This window comes from Anabrus simplex, chromosome 7 (assembly GCF_040414725.1).
Source record: "Anabrus simplex isolate iqAnaSimp1 chromosome 7, ASM4041472v1, whole genome shotgun sequence".
NCBI classification, from domain to species: Eukaryota; Metazoa; Arthropoda; class Insecta; order Orthoptera; family Tettigoniidae; genus Anabrus; species Anabrus simplex.
The window spans coordinates 4,479,418-4,507,080 of record NC_090271.1 but is presented as its reverse complement, the minus strand read 5'-3'; the positions used below and the strand labels follow the sequence as shown (position 1 = coordinate 4,507,080).

The following is a 27,663-nucleotide window of genomic DNA, read 5'->3' as shown; positions in this document are numbered from 1 at the left end:
GAAGGATACGAAAGGGTGATTGGTAAATGTGGGGAAGATATGGAAGCTAATGGGAATGGGAAGCGTTTGCTTGACTTCTGTGCTAGTATGAGTTTAGCTGTTATGAATACATTCTTCAAGCATAAGGCTATTCACCGCTACACATGGGAGGCTAGGGGTACCAGATCCATAATAGACTATATCTTAACAGACTTTGAATTCAGGAAATCTTTTAGGAATGTACGAGTTTTTCGGGGATTTTTCGATGATACAGACCATTATCTGATCTGTAGTGAACTAAGTATCTCTACGCCTAGGGAAGAGAAAGTGAAATCTGTCTGCAAATGAATAAGGGTAGAAAATCTCCAGGACGAGGAAATTAGACAGGAGTACATGGATATGATTAGTGAGAAGTTTCGAACAGTAGACAGTAAGCAGGTTCAGGATATAGAAAGTGAATGGGTGGCATACAGGGATGCTGTAGTAGAAACAGCAAGGGAATGCCTAGGAACAACTGTGTGTAAAGATGGGAAAAGGCGAACATCTTGGTGGAATGATGAAGTGAGAGCAGCCTGTAAATGTAAAAAGAAGGCTTATCAGAAATGGCTCCAAACAAGGGCCGAGGCAGACAGGGATTTGTACGTAGATGAAAGAAACAGAACGAAACAAATAGTTGTAGAATCCAAAAAGAAGTCATGGGAAGATTTTGGTAATAACCTGGAAAGGCTAGGTCAAGCAGCAGGGAAACCTTTCTGGACTGTAATAAAGAATCTTAGGAAGGGAGGGAAAAAGGAAATGAACAGTGTTTTGAGTAATTCAGGTGAACTCATAACAGATCCCAGGGAATCACTGGAGAGGTGGAGGGAATATTTTGAACATCTTCTCAATGTAAAAGGAAATCATCATGGTGGTGTTGCAAACAGTCAAGCTCATGGGGAGGTGGAAAATGATGTTGGTGAAATTATGCTTGAGGAAGTGGAGAGGATAGTAAATAAACTCCATTGTCATAAGGCAGCAGGAATAGATGAAATTAGACCTGAAATGGTGAAGTATAGTGGGAAGGCAGGGATGAAATGGCTTCATAGAGTAGTCAAATTAGCGTGGAGTGTTGGTAAGGTACCTTCAGATTGGACAAAAGCAGTAATTGCACCTATCTATAAGCAAGGGAACAGGAAGGATTGCAACAACTATCGAGGCATCTCATTGATTAGTATACCAGGCAAAGTTTTCACAGGCATCTTGGAAGGGAGGGTGCGATCAGTCGTTGAGAGGAAGCTGGATGAAACCCAGTGTGGTTTCAGACCACAGAGAGGCTGTCAGGATCAGATTTTCAGTATGCGCCAGGTAATTGAAAAATGCTACGAGAGAAATAGGCAGTTGTGTTTATGTTTCGTAGATCTAGAGAAAGCATATGACAGGGTACCGAGGGAAAAGATGTTCGCTATACTGGGGGACTATGGAATTAAAGGTAGATTATTAAAATCAATCAAAGGCATTTATGTTGACAATTGGGCTCCAGTGAGAATTGATGGTAGAATGAGTTCATGGTTCAGGGTACTTACAGGAGTTAGACAAGGCTGTAATCTTTCACCTTTGCTGTTTGTAGTTTATATGGATCATATGCTGAAAGGTATAAAATGGCAGGGAGGGATTCAGTTAGGTGGAAATGTAGTAAGCAGCCTGGCCTATGCTGACGACTTGGTCTTAATTGCAGACTGTGCCGAAAGCCTGCAGTCTAACATCTTGGAACTTGAAAATAGGTGCAATGAGTATGGTATGAAAATTAGCCCCTCGAAGACTAAATTGATGTCAGTAGGTAAGAAATCCAACAGAATTGAATGTCAGATTGGTGATACAAAGCTAGAACAGGTCGATAATTTCAAGTATTTAGGTTGTGTGTTTTCCCAGGATGGTAATATAGTAAGTGAGATTGAATCAAGGTGTAGTAAAGCTAATGCAGTGAGCTCGCAGTTGCGATCAGCAGTATTCTGTAAGAAGGAAGTCAGCTCCCAGATGAAACTGTCTTTACATCGGTCTGTTTTCAGACCAACTTTGCTTTATGGGAGCGAAAGCTGGGTGGACTCAGGATATCTTATTCATAAGTTAGAAGTAACAGACATGAAAGTAGCAAGAATGATTGCTGGTACAAACAGGTGGGAACAATGGCAGGAGGGAACTCGGAATGAGGAGATAAATGCTAATTTAGGAATGAACTCGATGGATGAAGCTGTACGCATAAACCGGTTTCGGTGGTGGGGTCATGTGAGGCGAATGGAGGAGGATAGGTTACCTAGGAGAATAATGGACTCTGTTATGGAGGGTAAGAGAAGTAGAGGGAGACCAGGACGACAATGGTTAGACTCTGTTTCTAACGATTTAAAGATAAGAGGTATAGAACTAAATGAGGCCACAACACTAGTTGCAAATCGAGGATTGTGGCGACGTTTAGTAAATTCTCAGAGGCTTGCAGACTGAACGCTGAAAGGCATAACAGTCTATAATGATAATGTATGTATGTATGTATGTATCTCTTCATTCGTGATTCGATCTATCCATCTCACCTTCAGCATTCTTCTGTAACACCACATTTCAAAAGCTTCTATTCTCTTTCTTTCTGAGCTAGTTATCGTCCATGTTTCACTTCCATACAATGCAACGCTCCACACAAAAGTCTTCAAAAACATCTAATTCCGATATCAATGTTTGAAATGAGCAAATTTCTTTTCTTAAGAAAGCTCTTCCTTGCTTGTGCTAGTCTGCATTTTATGTCCTCCTTACTTCTGCCATCGTTGGTTATTTTACTACCCAAGTAACAGTATTCATCTACTTCCTTTAAGACTTCGTTTCCTAATCTAATATTTCCTACATCACCTGCCTTCGTTCGACTGCACTCCATTACTTTTGTTTTGGACTTATTTATTTTCATCTTGTACTCCTTACCTAAGACTTCATCCATACCATTCAGCAACTTCTCGAGATCTTCTGCAGTCTCAGATAAAATAACAATATCATCGGCAAATCTCAAGGTTTTGATTTCCTCTCCTTGGACTGTGATTCCCTTTCCAAATTTCTCTTTGATTTCCTTTACTGCCTGTTCTATGTAAACATTGAAAAGGAGAGGAGACAAACTGCAGCCTTGCCTCACTCCTTTCTGGATTGCTGCTTCTTTTTCAAAGCCCTCGATTCTTATCATTGCAGACTGATTTTTATACAGGTTGTAGATAATTCTTCGTTCACGGTATCTGATCCCTATCATCTTCAGAATCATAAATAGCCTGGTCCAATCAACATTATCGAATGCCTTTTCTAGATCTACGAATGCCATGTACGTGGGCTTGTCCTTCTTGATTCGATCCTCTAAGATCAGACGTAAAGTCAGGATTGCTTCACGTGTTCCTACATTTCTTCTGAAGCCAAATTGATCTTCCCCAACTCAGCTTCAACTTGTTTTTCCATTCTTCTGTAAATAATACGTGTTAAAATTTTGCAGGCATGAGATACTAAACTAATGGTGCGGTAGTTTTCACACCTGTCAGCACCGGCTTTCTTGGGAATAGGTATAACAACATTCTGCCGAAAATCGGATGGGACTTCTCCTGTCTCATACATCTTGCACACTAAATGAAATAACCTTACCATGCTGGTTTCTCCTAAGGCAGTCAGTAATTGAGAGGGAATATCATCAATTCCAGGTGCCTTGTTCCTATTTAGGTCACTCACAGCTCTGTCAAACTCTGACCTCAAAATTGGGTCTCCCATTTCGTCAGCATCAACAGCCTCTTCATGTTCCAGAACGAAATTATCTACATCGTTACCTTGATACAACTGTTGGATATGCTCCTGCCATCTTTCTGCTTTGTCTTCTTTCCCTAGAAGTGGCTTTCCATCTGAGCTCTTAATATTCATGCACCTAGATTTCCTTTCTCCAAAGGTTTCCTTGATTTTCCTGTATGCAGCATCTACCTTTCCCAGGACCATACAGCCTTCGACATCGTTGCACTTCTCCTTCAGCCATTCTTCCTTAGCTACCTTGCACTTTCTATCCACTTCATTCTTTAATCGCCTGTATTCTTTTCTGTCCTCTTCATTTCTAGCATTCTTGTATTTTCGTCGTTCATCAATCAGGTCTAGTATCTCGTGAGTTATCCACTGATTTTTAGTTGATTTTTTCTTCCTTCCTAACATTTCTTCAGCAGCCCTACTGACTTCATTTTTCATGACTCTCCACTCTTCCTCTATAGTGTTTCCTTCAGCCTTTTCATTTAGTCCTTGTGCAACATGTTCCTTAAAACAGTCCATCACACTCTTTTCTTTCAACTTGTCTAGATCCCATCTTTTTGCATTCTTTCCTTTCTTCAATTTCTTCACCTTCAGATGGCATTTCATGACCAACAAGTTGTGGTCAGAGTCCACGTCTGCTCCTGGGAAAGTTTTGCAATCCAACACCTGGTTTCTGAATCTCTGCCTAATCATAATGAAGTCTATTTGATACCTTCCAGTGTCTCCAGGTCTCGTCCACATATACAGCCGTCGTTTGTGGTGTTTGAACCAAGTATTGGCAAGGACTAAATTATGGTCAGTGCAGAATTCAACCAGCTGACTTCCTCTTTCGTTCCTTTGTCCCAATCCAAATTCTCCTACTGTGCTACCTTCTCTTCCTTGGCCTACCACTGCGTTCCAGTCTCCCATCACAATTAGATTCTCGTCACCTTTGACATATTGTATTAAATCTTCTATCTCGTCATATATTCTTTCAATTTCTTCATCATCCGCGGAACTAGTAGGCATATAGACCTGTACTATTGTGGTGGGCATTGGTTTGGTGTCTATCTTGGCGACAATAATTCTTTCACTATGCTGGTCGTAGTAGCTTATCCGCTGCCCTATTTTCTTATTCATTATTAAACCAACTCCTGCATTACCCCTGTTTGATTTAGTGTTGATAATTCGGTAGTCGCCTGACCAAAAATCCTGTTCTTCCTGCCAACGTACTTCACTTATACCAACTACATCTAACTTTAGCCTATCCATCTCCCTTTTCAGATTCTCTAACCTACCACAACGATTCAAACTTCTAACATTCCACGCTCCGACTCGCAGAATGTCAGTATCCATCTTCCTGATGATCGCCCCCTCTCGTGTAGTCCCCACCCGGAGATCCGAATGGGGGACTAGTTTACTTCCGGAATATTTTACCCGGGAGGAAGCCATCATCAGTCCATCATTCATACAGAGAGAGCTGCATGTCCTCGGGAGTTAGTTACGGCTGTAGTTTCCCGTTGCTTTCAGCCGTGTAGCAGTATCAACACAGCTAAGCCATGTTGAGTATTATTACAAGGCCGTATCAGTCAATCATCTAGACTGCTGCCCTTGCAACTACCGAAAGGCTGCTACCCCCCTTTCGATGAACCATTCGTTAGTCTGGTCTCTCAACAGATACCCATCCGATATGGTTGCACCTGCGGCTCGGCTATCTGCATCATTGGGACACGCAAGCCTCCCCACCGCGGCAAGGTCACATGGTTCGCAGAGGAGGAGTTTGTGATAATCAATGGTAAACTGCAGATGTCGTTTCATTAGACCCCTTGTTGAATTCATGCTCCATCCATGTGTATGTAAAAACATTCTCCTTTGTCAACTTGGCATGTGAGGTACCCCTCAGACTGGTAAAAGGTGTACAATTGGCGACTGTAATAGGCAATTTGATCTGGAACTTTTGGATTCACAAGATTCTTTTGGCAGTCAAATGAAAATATTGCCATGCTGTCCCTTTCTTCTTGGAGCTTTTTGAAAAAAGCTGCAGCCCTTAGTTTGTGTACTCTAAGTTCCAAGATTAAATCATTCTTCAGTGATACGTTCGAATTTTCAAGTTTAATTTTCTCCTTGAGCTCTATGCACTTTGAGCAAGCGTCAGTAACTGGTGTTCCAAATCCTATGTTGTAGCACCGCGTAAAAATTTCATGGAGGAACCACCGCTTCACCCTGAGTTCTTCAGGTGATTTCTTGTTATACATCTTGTAAAGCTTAGCGATGCTTAAATTTCCGGGTAGATACTATCTGACCAGCGACTTGCCGCGGCAATAGTGACTTTCACAACACTGCAAACCTTCAGTGAAACGTTGCACGGAGTGCCTATTTTCAGTGTACTCTGGTTTGATCCTAGCTCCTCCCCTCTTTTCTGTTGGAAGTTTCCCTGTCGTGAAGTGATTTCTGGCAATCCTCTGAACCCAATCTTTGCTGACATGCAATACATTCAAGAATGTCTTTTGGTAGACCTGAATGTGAAACTGTTCGGTATTAGCAAGTTTTATATACCTTCCACAACAAGAGCAATATTTTTGATCATTTTAATACACTCTATTCACAGCACAAAACTGCATGAAAGACTAAAACAGTTCAAGAACAACTCAAAGAGTGGAAAGACTGGCATAAAACGCGGCTAAATTGTAGCGTGAGTCACGTGCTGAAATTATCCATTCCTATTGGTTGATTGTATATGGCGAGTTTTGGAACGACAAGCGCCGTGGATAAGGCAAGTTATGGAACAATAGCCTAAGTTTGGTGACAGATTTCTATGGGAAATGGCGAGTTTTGGTGCTTAATTTTGTGTTAGAACTATCACAAACATCACCAAGAAGGCAAATGCTACCTATAACTCATTTTTTTTTTTTTTAAATGGATAAGACGAGTTTTGGAACGGACCGCCTCGTATATATTGTAACAGGAACGCCCGTACTTCAGTATATCGGAGAGCATGAGGAACGACAAGGCGTGTACGGCCCATGCTAAGAGAGTAAGAGAGAAGGGTAGTGAAAGAAAAATTCATGATTAAGTGGATCCTTCAGTTTATTCAATAAATAGGCAAATTATTATGTCACCTTTTATAGCTGAATTGTAGATTTGTCCCTGAGGGCGTGAAGAGGACGTTGTCCCGCGGCGGCTGCGTCGTTTTGCGGTCGGCGTCGGCGTTGTCTTCCGTCGTTGGTGTTTGTATTAGTGTTGATGACTCGAACCAGAGGCAGGAACGGGGAAATGTGGAGCTTCCACATTCGACGTCATGGGGTACTGGTGTGACACTTCCCTATGGCGAAGCACGCCGAAATAGTTCCCACAGCAGCAAGGATAAAGTTAGAGTCACAGTTCGTATTTGGAATAATACGCAAATGAAACAATCTAGGACCTTCCGAGGTGCGGTGATCAAGCACTTCATAAAGAAAATCGAGTACAGTCTCTGCACTGTACTCCACCAGCATAATACATTTGTTGAAATAAATGACAGTCCAAGTTCCAGTACGTCGTGATTTTCAGATTATCACTGGCACTTAAGATCATAATGCAACACAGTTCAACGGATAGACACAATTAATGCAAGAACACAGTTTTAAACGAATTCAAAGCTGGCACAGTTTATGTGAGAACACAGTCTTTAAATGAATTCAAGCTGGCGAGAACACAGTCTTTAAACGAATTCAAAGCTGACACAATTAATGCAAGAACACAGTTTTAAACGAATTCAAAGCTGGCACAGTTTATGTGAGAACACAGTCTTTAAATGAATTCAAGCTGGCGAGAACACAGTCTTTAAACGAATTCAAAGCTGACACAATTAATGCAAGAACACAGTTTTAAACGAATTCAAAGCTGGCACAGTTTACGTGAGAACACAGTCTTTAAATGAATTCAAGCTGGCGAGAACACAGTCTTTAAACAAATTCAAGGCTGACACAATTAATGCAAGAACACAGTTTTAAACGAATTCAAAGCTGGCACAGTTTACGTGAGAACACAGTCTTTAAATGAATTCAAGCTGGCGAGAACACAGTCTTTAAACGAATTCAAATATACAGCCGGACCGAGAGACGAATTATGTCGCGACGTGCTTACTTGCACACACTCGTTGACTCACGGCTTACTGCCGACTCACTCCACTCTCTGCCTTCAGCACACTGCCGTCGCATACCGCACACTCTCTTTCTGCTTTACTGCAGGCTCTCTGCTTACCTTCTGCCTTACCCCAGGCTGGCGACTCGCTTATATTTCGTTCATGCAGCAATGGAACACGAAGGAACCTTCTGCGTGACGTCGCTTGTCCTTGGCCGGTGTTCTGGAACGTCGCGAACTTGCTCGCAGTTCCCATTATGCCTGTGCGCTCGGCGCAAGTTTTAAATGCTTACGGCCGGGTGTTAGCGAGCTTCTCTTAATAAAAGAATGAAACGTGAATGCTCGTAGGGTGTTACCGTTTCAATATGTACAAGATGAATACAATATATGGGAGCACTTCATGCACATGAACGTTCGTGTCTTGCTTGTTGTTCAATTCATCGGCTGACTCCCGTGTTCAAGTCTTATTTACACAGTTGTACACTCAGCTGCTGTTCCTGGAGTTTAAATGATACGGTTTGCTTGTAAAATTGTATAAGTAAAAGATTTTGTCTTCATGTATGTACATAGAATAAAACACTTTTCAATTTTAAAAAGGTGCCAGACGTATGGATAAAATTAGGCTAAAATATGTTCAGCTCTGCTGTGTGTGTTGCCTTATGTTAAAATCAAATCATGTTGTCCTGTGACGTCCATAAAGTATGAGTGACATTAGGTTCAAAGTAGTGGCTCCTTTCCCATTTGTAGCTATGCAGTGATGTTATATTTATCTGTGGATGATAGATTGAGCTATGAGCGATATTATGTTGGAGGAATGTCCGAGGGTTGTGTGTGTTAATTTGAATAGGTACTTACTGTTGTTGGTGTGGCTGAGTTGTGTTTGATATGCGAGCTTGTTGTTTACTGCTTCGTGTTCTTCTTGGGCTCATACTAGCTGCTGTGAGGGGAAGGAAGAGTTGCTGTTGTGGAGCTGGGTGTGTTGTTTGATGTTTTACTGTCGCGTGTCGCGTTTTGTTTATCGATTATCTTAAGGTAAGAGTTTTTTAGGGCGGGGATAACTGTATTGAAGATGATGTTAGTTTTTTCTGTGATTTCATTTATGTTGTAATTTGGATTGTGTACTGATCTAGAGTGATGTAAAATTCTTCTGTTATGTTGAGCAGGGGGCCCTTGGGGTTTATGTTCAGGATTTGCAGGTCGTTCTCGATGTTTGTGAAACTGTGTTTACAGTCTGCGATGTCGGCCTATTGAGGAAAAATTATTGTGTTTTACCGCATTTATGTGTTCATTATATCGGTATATCATTATATTAGTAACAACTACTTTAAATTTCATGATACTATTTATCAGCAACAAGGTTTACCGATGGGATCTCCCGCTTCTGGAATACTCGCCGAAATTTACATTGACCATTTAGAGCACACATCAATTAATAAAATAGACAAAATCTTTTTTTGGTGTAGATTTGTTGATGACATTCTCGTCATCATCGACAATAGATCCACAAATGAAACTGATATATTAGATAAACTCAACACAATAGACTCCCATATAAAATTTACCATAGAAACCAGAAACAATTGTAATCTGAACTACTTGGACATAACGATAACTAGACATGAAGACCCCCTTTCTTAAAGAATATGCAGAAAACCCACGCATACCTCAAATACAATTAAAATAGATTCCGTTCACCCCAAGACACACAAAAGAGCAGCTTACTACAGCATGATACACAGAGCATTTAATATACCGTTAACAAAAGATGATTTAAACAAAGAATTACAACTAATTCGCGACAATGGATGCTACTTAGGATCCAGAACGGGTAAAAAAAAAATAGTAAATAAATAAATGCAATGTAAATATTAATGTTATACCAGTTTTATAGTATCATTTGAAGCAATTCCACATACTGTATATTAGTTGACTATATTTGTAAGTAGTACAGGAGATATTATAATTAGAATTTTGTAAACAATATAAATTTATTAAGGATGAGCTGTGTGTTTAATAGAAAACATTGTTAGCATAAATTGTATAATATTGTATTATAGGAAAAATTTTCTTCTCTTGTTAATTTAATATTTAGTGCTTGACAATAATGTATTTTAGTGTACCATTTGCCACCGAGGTAGACACCTCATTTGCAAATAAAGAGATTTTGATTTTGAATGGATACAAGAAAGAAATGATCAACAAAATCATTCACAAAATAAAATCCCAACCCAAAATCAAACTAACAAAAGCAGACAAATCCAAGAAAGAGTATGCACTATTCACCTTCAATAATGTACACATATATTCCATAACTTTTTAAAAAACATAACCTAAGAATAGCATTTAGAACTACACACAACAGTACCAACATCATACACGTCAGGACAAACAACAGCAACAACAAATACAACCACTCAGGGGTATACCGTATCAAATGCAATAACTGTGAGACAAGATATGTCAGACGCACCGGTAGAAACTTCCTAACCCGATATAATGAACACATAAATGCGGTAAAACACAATAATTTTTCCTCAATAGGCCGACATCGCAGACTGTAAACACAGTTTCACAAACATCGAGAACGACCTGCAAATCCTGAACATAAACCCCAAGGGCCCCCTGCTCAACATAACAGAAGAATTTTACATCACTCTAGATCAGTACACAATCCAAATTACAACATAAATGAAATCACAGAAAAAACTAACATCATCTTCAATACAGTTATCCCCGCCCTAAAAAACTCTTACCTTAAGATAATCGATAAACAAAACGCGACACGTGACAGTAAAACATCAAACAACACACCCAGCTCCACAACAGCAACTCTTCCTTCCCCTCACAGCAGCTAGTATGAGCCCAAGAAGAACACGAAGCAGTAAACAACAAGCTCGCATATCAAACACAACTCAGCCACACCAACAACAGTAAGTACCTATTCAAATTAACACACACAACCCTCGGACATTCCTCCAACATAATATCGCTCATAGCTCAATCTATCATCCACAGATAAATATAACATCACTGCATAGCTACAAATGGGAAAGGAGCCACTACTTTGAACCTAATGTCACTCATATTTTATGGACGTCACAGGACAACATGATTTGATTTTAACATAAGGCAACACACACAGCAGAGCTGAACATATTTTAGCCTAATTTTATCCATACGTCTGGCACCTTTTTAAAATTGAAAAGTGTTTTATTCTATGTACATACATGAAGACAAAATCTTTTACTTATACAATTTTACAAGCAAACCGTATCATTTAAACTCCAGGAACAGCAGCTGAGTGTACAACTGTGTAAATAAGACTTGAACACGGGAGTCAGCCGATGAATTGAACAACAAGCAAGACACGAACGTTCATGTGCATGAAGTGCTCCCATATATTGTATTCATCTTGTACGTACGTACGTACGCACGCACGCGCGCACACACACACACACACACACATATATATATGAGTTAGTTTTAAGTAGAGATGGGTTTTATCAACTAATTTTAAGACCTTAAACATACTATTATAGACATGAAATGCATTGTTGTACATAGTGGCATATATGCCTGTTCACGTTACGACATGCCCCATTTGGATGTGACCTAATGTTTATTATTGTATGGCATTCCTTTGAAAATACAATCTTAATCATAGCTTTATCACATAGAAATGTATGTATGGTTCAGCTGAAGATAACCTTATGTAAAGGGTCGAAACCGGTCCTGTAGCATAATAAGTGCAATAAACAAGTAATGATAGGTGGAAATACTTTCCTATTTCTAATTGTGTAATTCGTCAATATGGAAATGAAGATTATAGATTACGATATATTGGTGAATTGTACTTTGGTTGTGGCACCATACACAACCATTAACTCGCTCAAGGGAGATAGGGTCACCTTCCCTATTCCTCCACTTGAGTAATTCCTGTCTGGCGCGTCCACGTCTCAGGGGTGGGCACCCTACACTTCAGTAGGCCGGAGTGATAGGATGGCTGAGTTCAGTCGGGGACCCAGTCCTGTGGGGTATAACACAGAACCCATGCACAGGGATACGGGTGAAGACCTCAACGGCAGTGAAGGCAGAAGTGAAAATCACTGGTACGGCGGATCTGGCGGAAGAGGCAATATCTGATCCCTGAGATCTGACTCAGGGCCTTCTGCCTTGCAGGCTGATAGGGGACTATTAAAGGCTAAGGGAGATAACCCCGACAGAAAAATCTTCGAAAGTGATAGGCCCAGCAAGTCAGCTTCTGAATAATTTGGAATTGCTTTCAAAACTAAACGAGGCCTCAGATGGAAATATTGTAAACACCAGAATAATGACTCTAGTTCCCTCATTGGTAATGATATTAATGACGGTTCTATACCCGATGCTCCATCACAACCAAAGAGGAGAACACGCAAAACTTGACATGAGACTGAAATCAAAACTGCCACGCTAAACATTCTGACACTAACTGGCAACATAGAGGAATGTGTAGACTTAATGAAAACAAGGAACATAAACATACTGGGACTCAGTGAAACCAAGTGGAAGGGAAAAGGATCAAAGGAACTCAGAGAGGGATACCATCTATTTTGGTCAGGTGGAGATCAAGCAAAAAATGGAGTTGGTGTTGTTATGGATCATCAAATGAAAGATCATGTAGTAGAAGTAAAATATGTTTCTGATTGGATTCTTCACATAATGCTGAAATTGGATTCTTCCCAGAACATCAACATCATTCAGTGCTATGCACCACAGACTGGTTGTGAAGATGAAGAAAAAGAACATTTTGAAGAAGACATAGAGGAAAGAATAAGAGGAGATGGAACAATTATCATAGGGGATATGAATGCTCAAGTAGGAACTGTGAGAGATGGATATGAAAGTATTCGAGGAGCACATGGATGGGGTCCATGAAACCCAGAGGGAACTAGACTACTTGACCTCTGCCTGAGGAACAACCTTATAATAGGGAACTCATGGTATCAAAAACAAAAAAGCCATAAGGTCACAAGATATGGATGGGATGGAAAAAGTGAATCTCTTATAGATTACTTTTTGATTGAGAAACAACTAGAAAATAGACTATTAGATGTAAAAGTGATTCCTAGTGTCTCCCTGGAAAGTGATCATAGACTCCTCATTGGATACTTAAAGTTTAACAAGTTAAAAGAAGCAGGGGCGTATATAAGGGGGGGCCCAGGGGGCCTTGCCCCCCCCCCCAAATAGTGAATTTGAAGAGAAAATAAGTACCGTAATCTGAAGTATTTTAATGAATCATGCGCGAAGGCATCGCCTACTTTTCCCTGTAGGTGAGGGGAGTGGTGTGAAATTCGTGGCAGTGATCACTGAACACCGGAAGCTCCCGCTCCCGCCCGGCTATCTGCACTATCTGAACTGCACCAGTTGCCGCCAGAGGTGTGATGAACAGTTCAGTGGCAATCATCGGTTGTTGTTTACGTTTGTTCGACATCTGTTGTACTGAAGTATGGTGCTGTTTTAAGTGTTAATGTTTACGTACCTTATCAGTTTACTGAAGTTGGCCGTAAGTGAACCACAATCGTAATGAAGAGGCAAGCTTCCATTCAAAACTTTTTTGCCAAAAAAACAAGTGGCAATAAGCCTGTTGGCGATAGTCCTGAAGTCGGTAGTGTGACGGTGACAATGCTGAAGTTGGCTGCGTTGGTAGAACTGCTTCTTGTGATGTCGCTACTACGAGCTCAATTAATGTAGATCCGGTTATGGAGGTCAGTAGGCCTAACCAAGTAAGGAAAAATATCTATGATATTGAAAACTATTGTCAAAACAATTGCGTTCAGTCTTTCACAAACGAAAAAAAAAAAATTTATGTTAGAAAATGTTTGGAAACCTCAGCGTGGATACAAATTTTCCTCCATTACTAGTTCGAATCATACTAGGTCTTTTCAAATGAAGTGGCTAGAAGAATTTACGTGGTTAGCTTATTCAGAGGAAAAATCTGGATGTTTTTGCAAGTATTGCGTGTTATTTTCCCATACCGAAAATGTAGGGAAAGGAAATCACCAAGTAGCAGGGGCGTTGGTCACTCAGGCTTTTACCAATCTTAAAAAAGCCAGGGAAATGTTTAGAAAACATGAAAACTTATCCTATCACAAGAAATATGTTTTGATCACTGAAAATACAAAAGATATAGTTAAGAAAAAGTCTGAAAGTGTTATCAATCAAGTAAATGCCGAAAGAAGACAGGATATTGAGAATAATAGAAAACGGCTAATCACTATAATACAAACAGTACGACTTTGCGGGAGACAGCAAATAGCTCTAAGGGGTCATAGTGACTCTGGACGAATAAGCCTTGAAGAACCGGACCAAAATGATGGAAATTTTCGATCTTTGTTGAGATCAGATCAAAAATTAGATGGATGGCTTTTCCGGCGTTTGCTCTATTAACCAGCGTTTCGTCTTAGGTCTGACACTAGACTCTTCAGAGTGGGATGTGATCTGATTTTTGATATGCTCTATTGGTGGAAAAGAATCTAATTCCCTTCATGGGAACTTAGAATTCCCTTTGTTGAGATACCGAGCCAACAGTGGAGATAATATTCTTAAAGACCAATTAACGACCAGTGGTGGGAAGACGATGTACACAAGTTCTTTCATTCAAAACGAACTTACTAACATATTCGGTCACTTAATCCAATAAAAATTGTAGAAAATGTCAGAAAGTCTGTTTTTTATTCCATTTTAGTAGATGAAACCACTGACATCAGCCAAATTGAAAAGTTTTCTCTCTGTGTACATTAAGTAGAGGATCAAACTTTCAAAATCAGAGATTTTCTGACATTCGTCCCTGTTTATGACGTCACTGGAGCAGGTTTGGCCAACACAATATTGGAGACCTTGTCAACATTAGGGCTTGACCTAAACAAAATTAGAGGCCAAGGGTACGTCGGTGCTGCCACGATGAGTGGGCAATTCAGAGGCGTGTTCAAGCTTCCATCAGAGAAAAGCTACCGTTGGCCCTGTATACACATTGTTCTTCACACACTCTAAATTTATGTTTGTCAGATGCGAGCAAAATACCTTCTATCAGAAACTGTAGGGTGTCATAAAATAAGTCTGTGGATTCTTTCATATGTCAGCCAAAAGAACCGAAATATTGAAATCAATGATTTCTGAATGTTGTCCAGAACAAAGGAAAAAGAAACTTATTTCACTGTGTGAAACCCGATGGGTAGAAAGGCACGACTCAGTAATTTTATTTACAGACATTTTGGAGCCTATCTTTCTCTCCCTTTGCAATATAGAAGAGGAATTAAGTGATTCAGCATCTAAGGCTCATACTCTAAGGAGTTCTATTAGTCAATCTGCATTTCTTGTTAATCTTTTTGTTTTGAGCTGGATGCTATCAACCATGCATAACTTATCTGAGCAGTTTCAAAACAAAAATATAGATCTTCCACAGGCCTTGACTAACGTCACGAGTGTCTTACACATTCTGTCAAAGGAGAGGGCAAATGCTGATGACTCATTTACAGCCTTGTATAATCAAGTCAAGTCGTTCGCTGCCAAACTTGACATTAGAGAAGAGATTCCAAGAATTTGCCGCCTTCAAACAGCACGCAGAAACGTCCCTTACACCACAGAAGAAGAATACTATCGAGTAGCTGTTTATGTGCCATACCTGGACGATTTTTGTAACTCACTAAAAGAACGCTTTGAATCTCACAAGGAAACAGTTGCATCCTTACAAAACATCCTTCAATTGTGCATCGTAACAGATTTCGGTTCACTGGAGGCTGCTTTTAGTTTCTACGAAGAAGATCTGTCACATAAAGAGATTGTGCAAAGTGAGTTTATGTTGTGGAAAGAATAGTGGAGTCAGAAAAATCCTTCAAATCTTCCAAAAACGGCTGTAAGTTCTCTGGTAAAATGTGATAAGACTTTCTTCCCCAACATTTACACCCTTCTCAAATTACTCGCAGTTCTTCCTGTTTCTGTCGCAACCGTAGAAAGAACTTTCTCTAGCCTAAGAAGACTGAAGACTTACTTAAGGAACAGCACATCTGAAAGTAGGCTTGCTTTACTCTCTATCCACAGAGATATTATAGTTAGTGACGAAGAAGTTCTTGATAAGTTTGCAAGTGTACCGAGAAACTTGGACTTCGTTTTGTAACCATTGGTGTAGTGTATGTATGTATGTATGTATGTATGTATGTATGTAATCAGCCCAAATCAATGTTTCCTTTTTCCTTTCTAAAGTGTTTGAAATCGTCTGACCTCTTAAATTTACTTAACCTAACCTTACATTAATCTTGGCCACCCCTAAAATTATATTCTATATTCACCCCTGAAAAGAAGTAAGAACCACACAGGTAAAGAAACCCAAGACCTAGAAGCTGAAGGACAACGATAGAATAATACAGTTCCAAGAAAACATCAAAACAGTGATACCAAAGACAGATGAAAGAACAGTTGAGGAGGAATGGAAGGATCTGAAAGAAAATCTAGTAATGATAACTGAGAAGGTTTGTGGACGAACCAGTGGCACAAGAAGATGGAAGGAAACTCCATGGTGGAATGACAGAACAAGAACTGCTGTCCTGAACAAGAACAACATGTTCAGAAAATATTTCAAGAACCGGACTGATCACAATAAGGAACTATACAGGGTTGCTAAAAAACAAGCAAACAAAGTTGTTACAGAAGAACGAGAGAAGTGGCTGAACAAGTGGAGTGATGAATTGAAAGAGGATGTTAATGGTAATAAGAAAATGTTATATGGGATGGTGAAAAATAGAAAAAGAGATAAAGAACACTCCAAATACCTAAGAGATGATAATGAAAATCTGATCACTGAAGATGAGAAGATCAAAGAGACTTGGAGGACTTACTTTAATGAATTACTAAATGTGAATTGCATGCAGCCTTAACAAAAAGACAGTACCAGTCTGCCTCTGACAAAAGGTTAGAATTAACATGGAATGATATAGGATATGCCTGGAAATACATCAAAACTGGAAAATCAGTAGGAGCTGATGAAATTAATGGAGAAATGATCAAGGCAATGGGCATTTCTTGAAAACATTGGATCTACAGACTCTTTCGTAAGATCTGGAAAGAAGGGGACATACCAGTCGATGGGAAAACAGGCATCATAATTCCAATCTTCAAGAAAGGAGACAGAAAGAAATGTTCCAACTATAGAGGCATCACTTTAACATCTCAAGTTGGTAAACTTTATGAAAGAATTATAGAGCGTAAAATCAGACCCCTTATTGAAGAGAACCTCTTCGAAGAACAGTATGGATTCAGGAAGGTGAGATCAACAACTGATTTGATCTTTACCATCCGTTGGTTAATGGAAAAATACTATGAACACAACCGAGATTTGTGGTTAGCCTTTCTGGATATCAAGAAAGCATTTGATGCAGTGAATAGAGAGAAGGTGTGGGAAGCACTGAAGAAAATTGGAATACAGGATGACATGATACACCGGATCAAGAATTTGTATGAAGACACCTGAAGTAAAGTCAAAACACCTGTAGGATTGACTGAAACCTTTGATATAAAATCTGGGTTAAGACAGGGTGGTGTTCTGTCTCTTCTTCTTTTCATCACTGTGATGAACGAGATTCAGAGAAAAGTTCACCAAACCATTGCAGGTAAGAAAATGAAAGTTATATCGTTCGCGGATGATATATGCTTGTGGGGAGACTCTAAAGAAGATCTTCAAGGACAAATAAACTCCTGGGCAGAATCTACTAAAGAATATGGACTCATCTTCAGCCAAGAGAAAAGTGAGGTTATGGTCATGAAGAGATACAGGCAACCAATGGGACACATTGAAATGGAGGGGAAACAGCTACAGATGAACCATCAATTCAAATATCTTGGAAGTGTTATCTCTGATACTGGTTCTATAGATAAGGAAATTTCCCACAGAATTCAGGCAGGTAGCAACTTCTACAAAATAGTTAAAGACATAATATGAAAGAAGAAAATACCAACAAAATGTAAGAGAGTCATATATGAAACTTATTATGTACCAATCCTGACCTATGGTTGCGAAACATGGACCATGAGAAACAAAGATGTTAGTAGAATCCAGGCAGCAGAAATGAAATTTGTCCGTAGCATGATTGGCAAAACACGGAGGGACAGAGTCCGTAATGAGGAAATCCGCAAGCAGACTCAAGTTGTAAGACTGCAGCGACTGAGATGGTATGGACATATGCGACGCATGGGTGATAACAGATTACCAAAAAAAATGAAACTTGAAGACAAAAGACCAAGAGGGCGACCAAGACTCAGGTACAAGGACATGGTGAAGATTGACATTCAACAGCGAAGACATACTTTGGAAAGCACTGGAGAAGGAGAGAACTTCAGGGACCGCAACTGGTGGAGAAGCCTCGTTTGCCGACCCATCACTTAAGATGGAACGACGTGGGATATGTATGTATGTATGTACTGAATATCTTGTTGACTTTATAAATGCTGTATTCGTTTAGTACTGCAACATGCATGTTATGAGGAGCTATAAAGATGAAAGCAAAGGACAAACACTCACAGTTTTGCCAATGTTGGGGATAAGCTTCCCTCTCCAGTAGATGGACAGCCGTACAGGATGTGTTCACTGTATTTTCGAACAGTTGGATGGTAATGTCTCTGCAAAAATGAAATGACAGTGTGATAAAGTAAGTTCTTACATTCGTCTGTAGCATGTTACACAAAGAAGATTGGTTTTCTTACCCGTAGTGCAACAAGCTCCCATAAAGTTGAAGTGTTGGCATTACAATACTCCGGCTCCTCCAGCTCCGGCAAATATACTCCACCAAATGAGTTGTCCGTGTCCAGCAAAGCATCCAAGAACCTATTAACCTGCAACAAACGAGGCCATTTGTTTGACCCTGGGAAGGAATAACAAACTGCTTACATGACCAGTTAAATCATTCAGTGGAGAAAGGACGTACCATAGTAATTTTTTTTCACTTTTCAGGGCAAGGATAAAACTATAATTCTGTAAGTTGTGGAACATACGTATTTTTGAAAGTAACTTTTTGAAAATGGACTTACTTACTCTCCCTATTCGCTAGCTGTTTTCATGCAATAACTCAGTGCCTTTATTTCTTAAATACATTGTCGGCTGTAACTCAATCTGAGTATATATAACTTCTTCCTGCAACTCAGTTTATGGATGCGCTTACGATGACTAAACAGATCAATCCTGGCATAAAACATACGCCCACACAAATCACAATGAATGGATGGAGGAGGGTGGGGTTGTCGCTTGGCCTCTTTAATGTCTGCGGCGTTCTCTTTCAAACAAGTTGACAGCGGTGGATGTAGTGATCCACCACAGTGAGCAGTCCACAGCACATTCTTCCCATGTCTGTATATCTATACCAGTTGTCTTCATGATGCGTTTCAGCTGGTCCTTAAAACGCTTAAGAGGGGCTCCATGAGGTCTACTGGTATCACCCATAGGGTGAACATGACCTAACCATCTCAGTTGATGAGCGACGATTGTTGCCCCAATGCTATTATCTGCGCTTTGTCGAGACTGCCATGTTGGTCACATAGTCCTCCCACTTAACCCTCAGCCCTCGAATTAAAGTTCTCTGTGTTGTCTCTACTACTCGTATTTTAAAAGTAAATTTTTATCTTATATGCCCTGTATTCTTGTTTCACGATTTTGGAGATAGCACTTGCTTTTAAATGACGTAGTTAGGCTATACACGTTTACAGCAAGCTATACTGAAGCAAATAGCAATATGTGGAATTTAAGACAAATTATTTTGCATTATTATTATTATTATTATTATTATTATTATTATTATTACGCATACTGATCGGTTTCGTTAATAATTTCAGTGTACAAATCAACCGAAAAAATCTAATCTGTCTGTGGTTTTATACCTCGTGGTAGTTTGTGGGCTAAAACCACGGTAAACGGCGATTTCTTGTGCCAGCCGTCAGCATCAGGTACACAAACCAACCATCTTCAGTTCACTTTTAGGCATCGTGAAATGCTATTAGATATATTCATTAGACGCAGAGGTGTGTTCCCTGATATATACAACATATATATGACCAGAAGAGCACATGGCGACCATGTTTGTTTACTATCGCTCGAGCTTTCGTGTGCATGAGTGGACAGCTGACGGCTACACTGCCATCTAAATAATAGATTTTTGACTGACTGTCAAATAGTATCTGGATTCTACAAAGTTCCACGCTGAACCAAAAGATCGCAGTACAGTATATCATCGTGAATTTTGTCCGCTAAGAGACGGCAGACGAGCGGTGGGCGATGAAATGTCATATCGGGTCTCCCCCGACAGACGAGTGGTAAGGGTTAATATTCAAGATGAATCTCATTTTCTGTTGGTGGAAGCACTCAAGTTTTATGATATCACAGCGATAGTGTCTAAGTTTCACAGCCATACAGCAGCGTTAAAAATTACAACAGCTTTGTACACCATATATACACTGACTGAGCGAATGTCATGGGATAGCGGAGCACTGCTGCGCAGGTGTGTTGTCTGCGCACTGCACGACCCTGTGCCAGCGGCAGTTGTATAGGAGACCTTGTGAGCAGTGGCTGCGTATGTGACAGGTGTAATATGGAACGTCGTCGTGAGCTGACACCGTTCGAAAGGGGTATGGTGTAAGAAATTATTATATTAATAAAAACCACCTTTCCAATACTCAATATCCTTTATATTTAGGATATATTTATTAATATAATAATTTCTTATTCTCAAAATCAAATCAAATCAAAATCTCTTTATTTGCAAATGAGGTGTCTACCTCGGTGGCAAATGGTACACTAAAATACATTATTGTCAAGCACTAAATATTAAATTAACAAAAGAAGAAAATTTTTCCAATAATACAATATTATACAATTTATGCTAACAATGTTTTCTATTAAACACACAGCTCATCCTTAATAAATTTATATTGTTTACAAAATTCTACTTATAATATCTCCTGTACTACTTACAAATATAGTCAACTGATATACAGTATGTGGAATTACTTCAAATGATACTATACAACTGGTATAACATTAATATTTACATTGCATTTATTTATTTACTTTTTTTTTAACCGTTCTGGATCCTAAGTAGCATAACGACCTGCTGCGTCTTAACCAGAGCCCCTGTTGCCACCACTTTTCAGAGTTCCTGAAGGGCCTTCACAGCTACCGTGGCGGTCCCAGGGCCCTCGAAGTCCCCACTGTACTTCACCCCTACAGGCAGTCCCCTACTTTGGCTGTCCAAACTCCTTAGACCAGGGGATGGAATTAATTTATTCACACACATTTTTTTAATTTTATTGTCAATAACCTGCACTGGTCGAATGCCCTCTAACACTTCATTTATTTTCTCTGTTGCTGTTTATTCTCTTCTTGAATATCTGTACAGATTTTGGAAAAAGATCAAACACTACCCCTGGTAAACTGTTCCACTCCTTCACACCCTTCCCAATGAATGAAAATTTACCCCAATCGCTTCTGCTAAAATTCCTTCTAATTTTATATTTGTGGTCAGTCCTGCCGATATAATTATTTTCCAACTGAAGCCTCTCACAGATATCTCCCCATGCTGCTTCTCCTGTATAGGCTCTATATAATCCTGTAAGTCTAGTTTTCTCCCTTCTCTTACTTAAAGTTTCCCACCCAAGTTCCTTTAACATTTCTGATACACTACTCTTTCTCCTGAAATCCCCTGTTACAAATCTTGCTGCTTTCCTCTGCACACTATCTATTTCTTTTATTAGGTATTCTTGGTGAGGATCCCAAACACTGTTTGCATATTCCAATAATGGACGAACCATACTCAAGTAACTTTTTTCTTTTAATTCTTTGTTGCATCCTTTAAGTAGCCTCATTATGACATGTAATGATCTGTATGCTTTCCCAACAATGTCATCAATATGACCCTTCCAGTGCAAATTACTTTCAAATCTCACACCTAAGTATTTGCACTTGCCATCTTTTGGGATAACTACCTCATCCAAAGTATATTCAAATTCAGTTTTAAAGCTCCTGTTTGTAAAAGTTGTAACAGTTGATTTGCCTCCATTAACCTTCATATTATTTTCTTCAACCCATTGTTGGATACTTTCAAGGTCCCTTTGTAATTCTGAACAATCCTCGATGTTGTTTATTTCTCTATAAACAATTATGTCATCTGCATACAATCTTATTTTTGATGTTATATTGTTCCCTAAATCATTTGTGTATATTAAGAAAAGTAACGGACCGATTATACTACCCTGTGCAATTCCCTTCCAAACTTTCTCTTCCTGAGATACATTATTTCCTACTTTGACTTTCTGAACCCTTGAATTTAGAAATACTTTTATCCAACGTGTAACCCTTACGTCCAATCCTATTCCCTCCAATTTCTTTAATAATATTCCATGTTCCACTCTATCAAAGGCTTTGGAAAGATCTATGGCTATGCAATCTAACTGACCTCCTGAATCCAACTGATCTGATATGTCCTGCTGAAATCCCACCAGTTGTGCCTCACAAGAAAATTTCTTTCTAAATCCATACTGGCTCCTCATGAACCAATTTTTATCATCACATATCCCTCTGATGTACTTCGATATTAAACTCTCCAGAATTTTACAAACTATACTGGTCAGGCTGATTTGTCTGTAGTTCTCTGGTTTCCTTTTATCACCCTTTCCTTTATAAATTGGTATTATTATAGATTCCTTCCATTCCTTTGGTATTACACTATTATTTATGACATAGTCAAAGAGAAATTTTAAATAAGGCACTATGTACCACCCCATTGTCTTTAATACCTCCCCAGTAATTTGATCACTTCCTGCTGCTTTTCCTTGCCGAAGCAGTTGGATTTCTCTGAAAATATCTTCGTTTGTGAATGAGAAGCTTCTTGTTTCCCTCTGTCTCTCTCCCTCTCTATCTTCTGTTTCGGTTTCCAACTCTTGACAATCATCTACTGAATCTCTAAATTCCCTACTAAATAGGTTTGCTTTCTCAGTATCTGTTAAATAGTGTTCACCCCCTTCTCCCACCATTGTAGGAATTTGGATTCCTTTTCCTTTTTGATTCCTGATATATGAATACAGCTTTTTCCATTTCCCTTTGTGGTCATTACCCTCTTGAAGTATGCCATTCATATAATTCTCTTTTGCTTCCTTTTTCACTCTATTCAGTTCCCTCATTAGCTGTTTTCTAGTTTCTCTACTCTCCCTACCCTCTTTGATTTTCCTGTTTACTATTCTACATTTTCTTTTTAATTTTCTTATTTCCCTTGTATAATAAACAGGGTCTGAGGTCATTTTACCCTTCTTAACAGGTACAAATCTCTTCTCTCCTTCCCAAATAATTCCTTTAAATTTAGCCCAAAGTGTATCCATGTTACTCCCTTCACTTATCCAACAACTGAATTGTGATTTAAGGTAAGTCCCAAATTCATCAACTTTAGTTATTCTGTACAATTTCTTGTCTTGTGTAACCCTCTTATTAAGCCTTTTTGGTACGAGTCCTACATCCATTATTACAGCCTTATGGTCTCCTATTCCTTCAATTACCTCAGTTTTATCAACAATTTCCCATGGTTTAACCAAGAATACATCTAGTAAGTTATTGAGACGAGTCGGTTCTTGTACTACTTGTGTAAATCCTCCCTCCCAAATTAACTTATTTGCCAGTTTCTGTTCATGGGCTTCACTTGCAGCTCCTTTCCATTCAACTTCAGGCAAATTTAGATCTCTCCCAATTATTACCATATCATTATTGTTGTTTTTACGAGTATAATCTATTATTTTTTCAAAGATTTCCATGTCTCTTTCCTCTCTTCCAGGCCTGTATGTTCCTATAATTCCCACCTCCTTCATATTATCACAAACTAATTTTATCCCTAGTATTTCATCCCTTTCATCGGTAAACCATTCATGTGAACAGTAAATTTCCTTCACCAGAATAAACACCCCCCTCCCTTTTTATCTCCTCGGTCTCTACGATAGACTGTGTACCCTTCTGGAAATACTTCTCTGTTACCCACCCCTTCTTTCAACCATGATTCCACTCCTATCACCACATCAGTCTCATAAGATTCCATCAATGTACCGAATTTTAATTGTTTATTTACTACACTTTGACAGTTTACCAAGAGCAATCTCAGACCCCCTTCCTCCCTAAAACTTGACTGTTGCAATTGGGTAACTTGAAATTCCTTACTATCCTGAGTTTATTTTTCTATTTGACTGAGCCAGCTTGAAGTATAGCTGGCTCTTTCTACTAGTTTTCCTGGTCAGTATTATAACTCAAGGGAGTTGCCTGTTTTACAGTACATATCTTAAGATTAATAAAATCTAGAACAATATTTGCTATCTTTCGTTTACCTGAATTGTTTAGATGGAGGCCATGTTTTGTATAACAGTATCTCTCAAAACTGCTGCATTCAATAACCTGAGTATTCCGAAAATGTTTACAAATTTTAACAATATCTGCATTGACCTTGTCCACTTCAATGTTCACACACGAGTCTCTACTCAAATCATGCCTGTGGGGCACGTTCACTACAAAAACGTTAGTGTGGGTCAGCTTCCCTAGTGTATGTTTAAGTTGTGATCTTACATTCTTGGCGTCGTCGCGAGCTACGTCGTTCGTCCCACCGATGATAAGCACTGCATCGCCGCTCCCAAAGTTCCTAGTTGCTGCTTCTACGTTTTCCACAACACTGCTGATAGAAGCTCCTGGATATATTTCTCCGGTTGCTGCTATATTCTCGTCGTTAATCACTCCCGCAATTCCCCTTCCTTGGCTATCACCAAACACAGCTACCTTCGCTGATTTAGGTCTAACTGGGTCTTGAATCTGAATTCTAGGCCTAAATTTTAAACTCGGCACGGCAACGGATCGCGATGATTTGGTTTCACGCGCGTGATCACTTTCTTCCAGGATTAAATTATTTAGGGCAGAAAACCTATTCCTAATGTTTATTTCCGGAAATTCAGTTGTAGATTTCTTCTTAGCCGGCCATCCACGAACTACTTGACACCACGTGCTCGAGTTTGTTACTTGTACCGGTATATCACTCGAAGAATGGTCATTCCCAAATTCTAGCGATCGCAGTCTTTCTTTTAATTCTTGATTTTCAACTTTAAGAGTCTCATTGTCCTCTTTTAGAATGTTTATAATTTCTAATGCACTTTTATATTCCTCATCGTCAACGCCGTCCCCAACAACAACATTCCGAACACACTGCTCACAAATCCAGTCAACATTTTCATTAGTTTTTACGTCTCTAGGGCAATTTCCGCACTTATAATGCCACCATCGATCACATGAATCACACAACAATTCCATTTTTCACTAATTTTCGACATTTTCCGCACTTTTCGTCACATTTTACGGTTAATTTACTCGGAGAATAAAACACTACGTCGTCATTACCGGGCGCCATTTTGAAAAAAAAAATCCAATACGGTTGTAAAATGAGATTTAGAACTTGTAATAGGGGTATGGTGGTTGGTGCCCGACGGATGGGAAGTGCGATTTCGGAAGTGGTATGGGAATTCGGCTTCACACGATCAACTTTGTCCAGGGCGTATCGTGAATGGTTGACTGTGGGTGTCACCGTCCACAACAGACGAATGACCGGCTGTCCAGCCACCCTCGATGACTGTGACCGACGACATCTGAGACGGATTGTCAATAGTGACAGACGGGTAACCGTGCAACAAATCACGGCTCAATTCAACACAGGCCGTGCTAGACACGTCTCCCAGTGGACAATCAGTAGGAACATGGGTTCTATGGGGTATGGGAGCCGGCGCCGCATATGCATGCCACTGTTAACCCAACGTCATCGGGCACAACGACGCGCATTTGTCGTCAATTACCCGGGATGGACACTGGAACAATAGCGTAACGTGATATGGTCATACGAATCACGATTTCAACTGCACCATGCCGATGGGAGGCACCGTGTATGGCGAACACTACATGAAGCGCTGGATCCCGCCTGCCTCGAAGGTGTGTTCCAGGGCGCTGGTGTCTCTGTTATGGTCTGGGGTGCATTTTCCTGGTATGGAATGGGCCCCCTAGTTGTTCTGGAAAAGACTTTGAATGGTACATGGTATGTTGAGCTGCTCGGAGACCATCTCCACCCATTTTTGGCCTTCTAGCGCCCAGACGGTTCTGCGGTGTTTCAAGATGATAACGCGCCGCCACATCCCTCCCACGTTACCCGGGAATGGTTCCGCGAACATGCAGCGGAGGTCCAACGACTACCATGGCCACCCAGGAGCCCCGATATGAACCCTATCGAGCATATCTGGGATGTCCCGGAACGCAGGCTCCGTGCCATGGATCCTGCACCCACGAACAGACAAGCATTGGCGGCCGCTCTGCAAACGATTTGGTGTCAGCTGCGTCAAGAGGACTACCAGGGACTTGTCGACTCACTTCAGTTTACAGGGCCACAGGAGGCCCCACACACTATTAGGTGACTATCCCATGACATTTGCTAAGTCAGTGTACATATATCTTCATTATAGAGTGTTCAGTCTGCAAGCCTCTGTGAACTTACTGCCTCGTTTAGTTCTATACCTCTCTCTTTAAATCATTATTAACTGAGTCTCCCTCTACTTCTCTTACCCTCCCCCTATTTGTTTCACATGATGCCGGTCTATGCGTATATAGAGTTCATTCCTAACTTAGCCTGAAAACAGACCAATGTCCAGGAGCTGTTTACTGCAACAATGAGCTCACTTACTATCCTGGTAGAACACACATCCTATCTGTTTTATTCCCAACTTCACAAATTTGGTTTTTAATATGAGTTTTAGGACACGTTTAAATGAAGCAGGAGATCTCACACAAGGTTTCATGGATTCCAAGGACTACATTAGTAACTCATTCTTCCTCTTTATTGTTTAAAATGCAACATTCAAGACTGTGTGTAGTATTCAGATATTGCAGCTGAAGATGGCCAAAACATGTCCTGTTTGTAACTTTAAATTGTAAATAAAATAGAACTAATGTCTCAAGTATCACAGATTTGTTTATAATCAGGATAATCCTACACTACCAGGAACATGGACATTATGGCTGTCAGATTCTCTTCCAACTCTATGCCTGAACTGTTTCTATTGAGCAAGAACGGAGAAATGCTACGAGTACATCAGTTATATGTTGACTACCAAAGCAGTCTATGATAGTATTATTATTATTAAATGAAAAGCGCACAATGTGCAAAAACAGTTTTGTGCAGGGTACCTTTCACAATGATCGTTGCACAGGTTACATATACAGTCTTCGTTCGGCTTGTGGAAGTTTTTGGTTTGGCAGAATCTGTGGTGAAATCCATGAGTGGCGTAATGTGTAATTACGTGCCGTAGCTCGTAATTTGCTTGCTTCCACTCTTCTGTCATTATAGCGTCCGTGGAATAGAAGTCGGACCAAATAGCATTTCGTTTCTCGTTTAAAGTTTGGCGTGCAATCTCGTAGGGCTTGGTGTTTGGTAGACAAAACTGTGTTTTGATATCGTCAATGAAGTAGTCCTCTTTGGTTAGAATGTATGTTAACCTTGAAGGGGCTGACTTCCCAATGCCTACAATTCTCTTGAGATATCGGGCCCTGACATTTTCTATTGTCATCAGGTCACTAATTGTGAGTTTTTCCCAGGTGATGCTAATCCCATAGGTTGCTATTGGTGATATGGCTGTCCTGAACAGTAACATTGCTGTACCCAATGATATTTGTTGAGGTTGTTGAATGTTATAGATGACTTATATGAAAATGGTGAAGCTGTTCTTTCCTGGGCT

The 27,663-nt window shown here is 39.9% G+C and overlaps 1 protein-coding gene across 5 annotated transcripts in view; it reads right to left on the bottom strand.

The window, feature by feature from the left end:
* Noc3 (Nucleolar complex protein 3) overlaps positions 1-27,663 on the bottom strand; it is a 504,473-nt gene that overhangs the window by 29,658 nt on the left and 447,152 nt on the right. For all 5 annotated transcript variants that reach the window (XR_011018581.1, XR_011018582.1, XM_068228554.1 and 2 more), the window contains 2 exons: positions 18,592-18,720; positions 18,410-18,507 (listed from right to left, as the gene is read on the bottom strand). Coding sequence is in view for 3 of the 5 variants with exons in the window: in XM_068228554.1 (XP_068084655.1) it covers positions 18,410-18,507; positions 18,592-18,720 (227 nt within the window). In the remaining 2 variants the exon portion in view is untranslated. The remainder of the gene's footprint in view (positions 1-18,409; positions 18,508-18,591; positions 18,721-27,663) is intronic.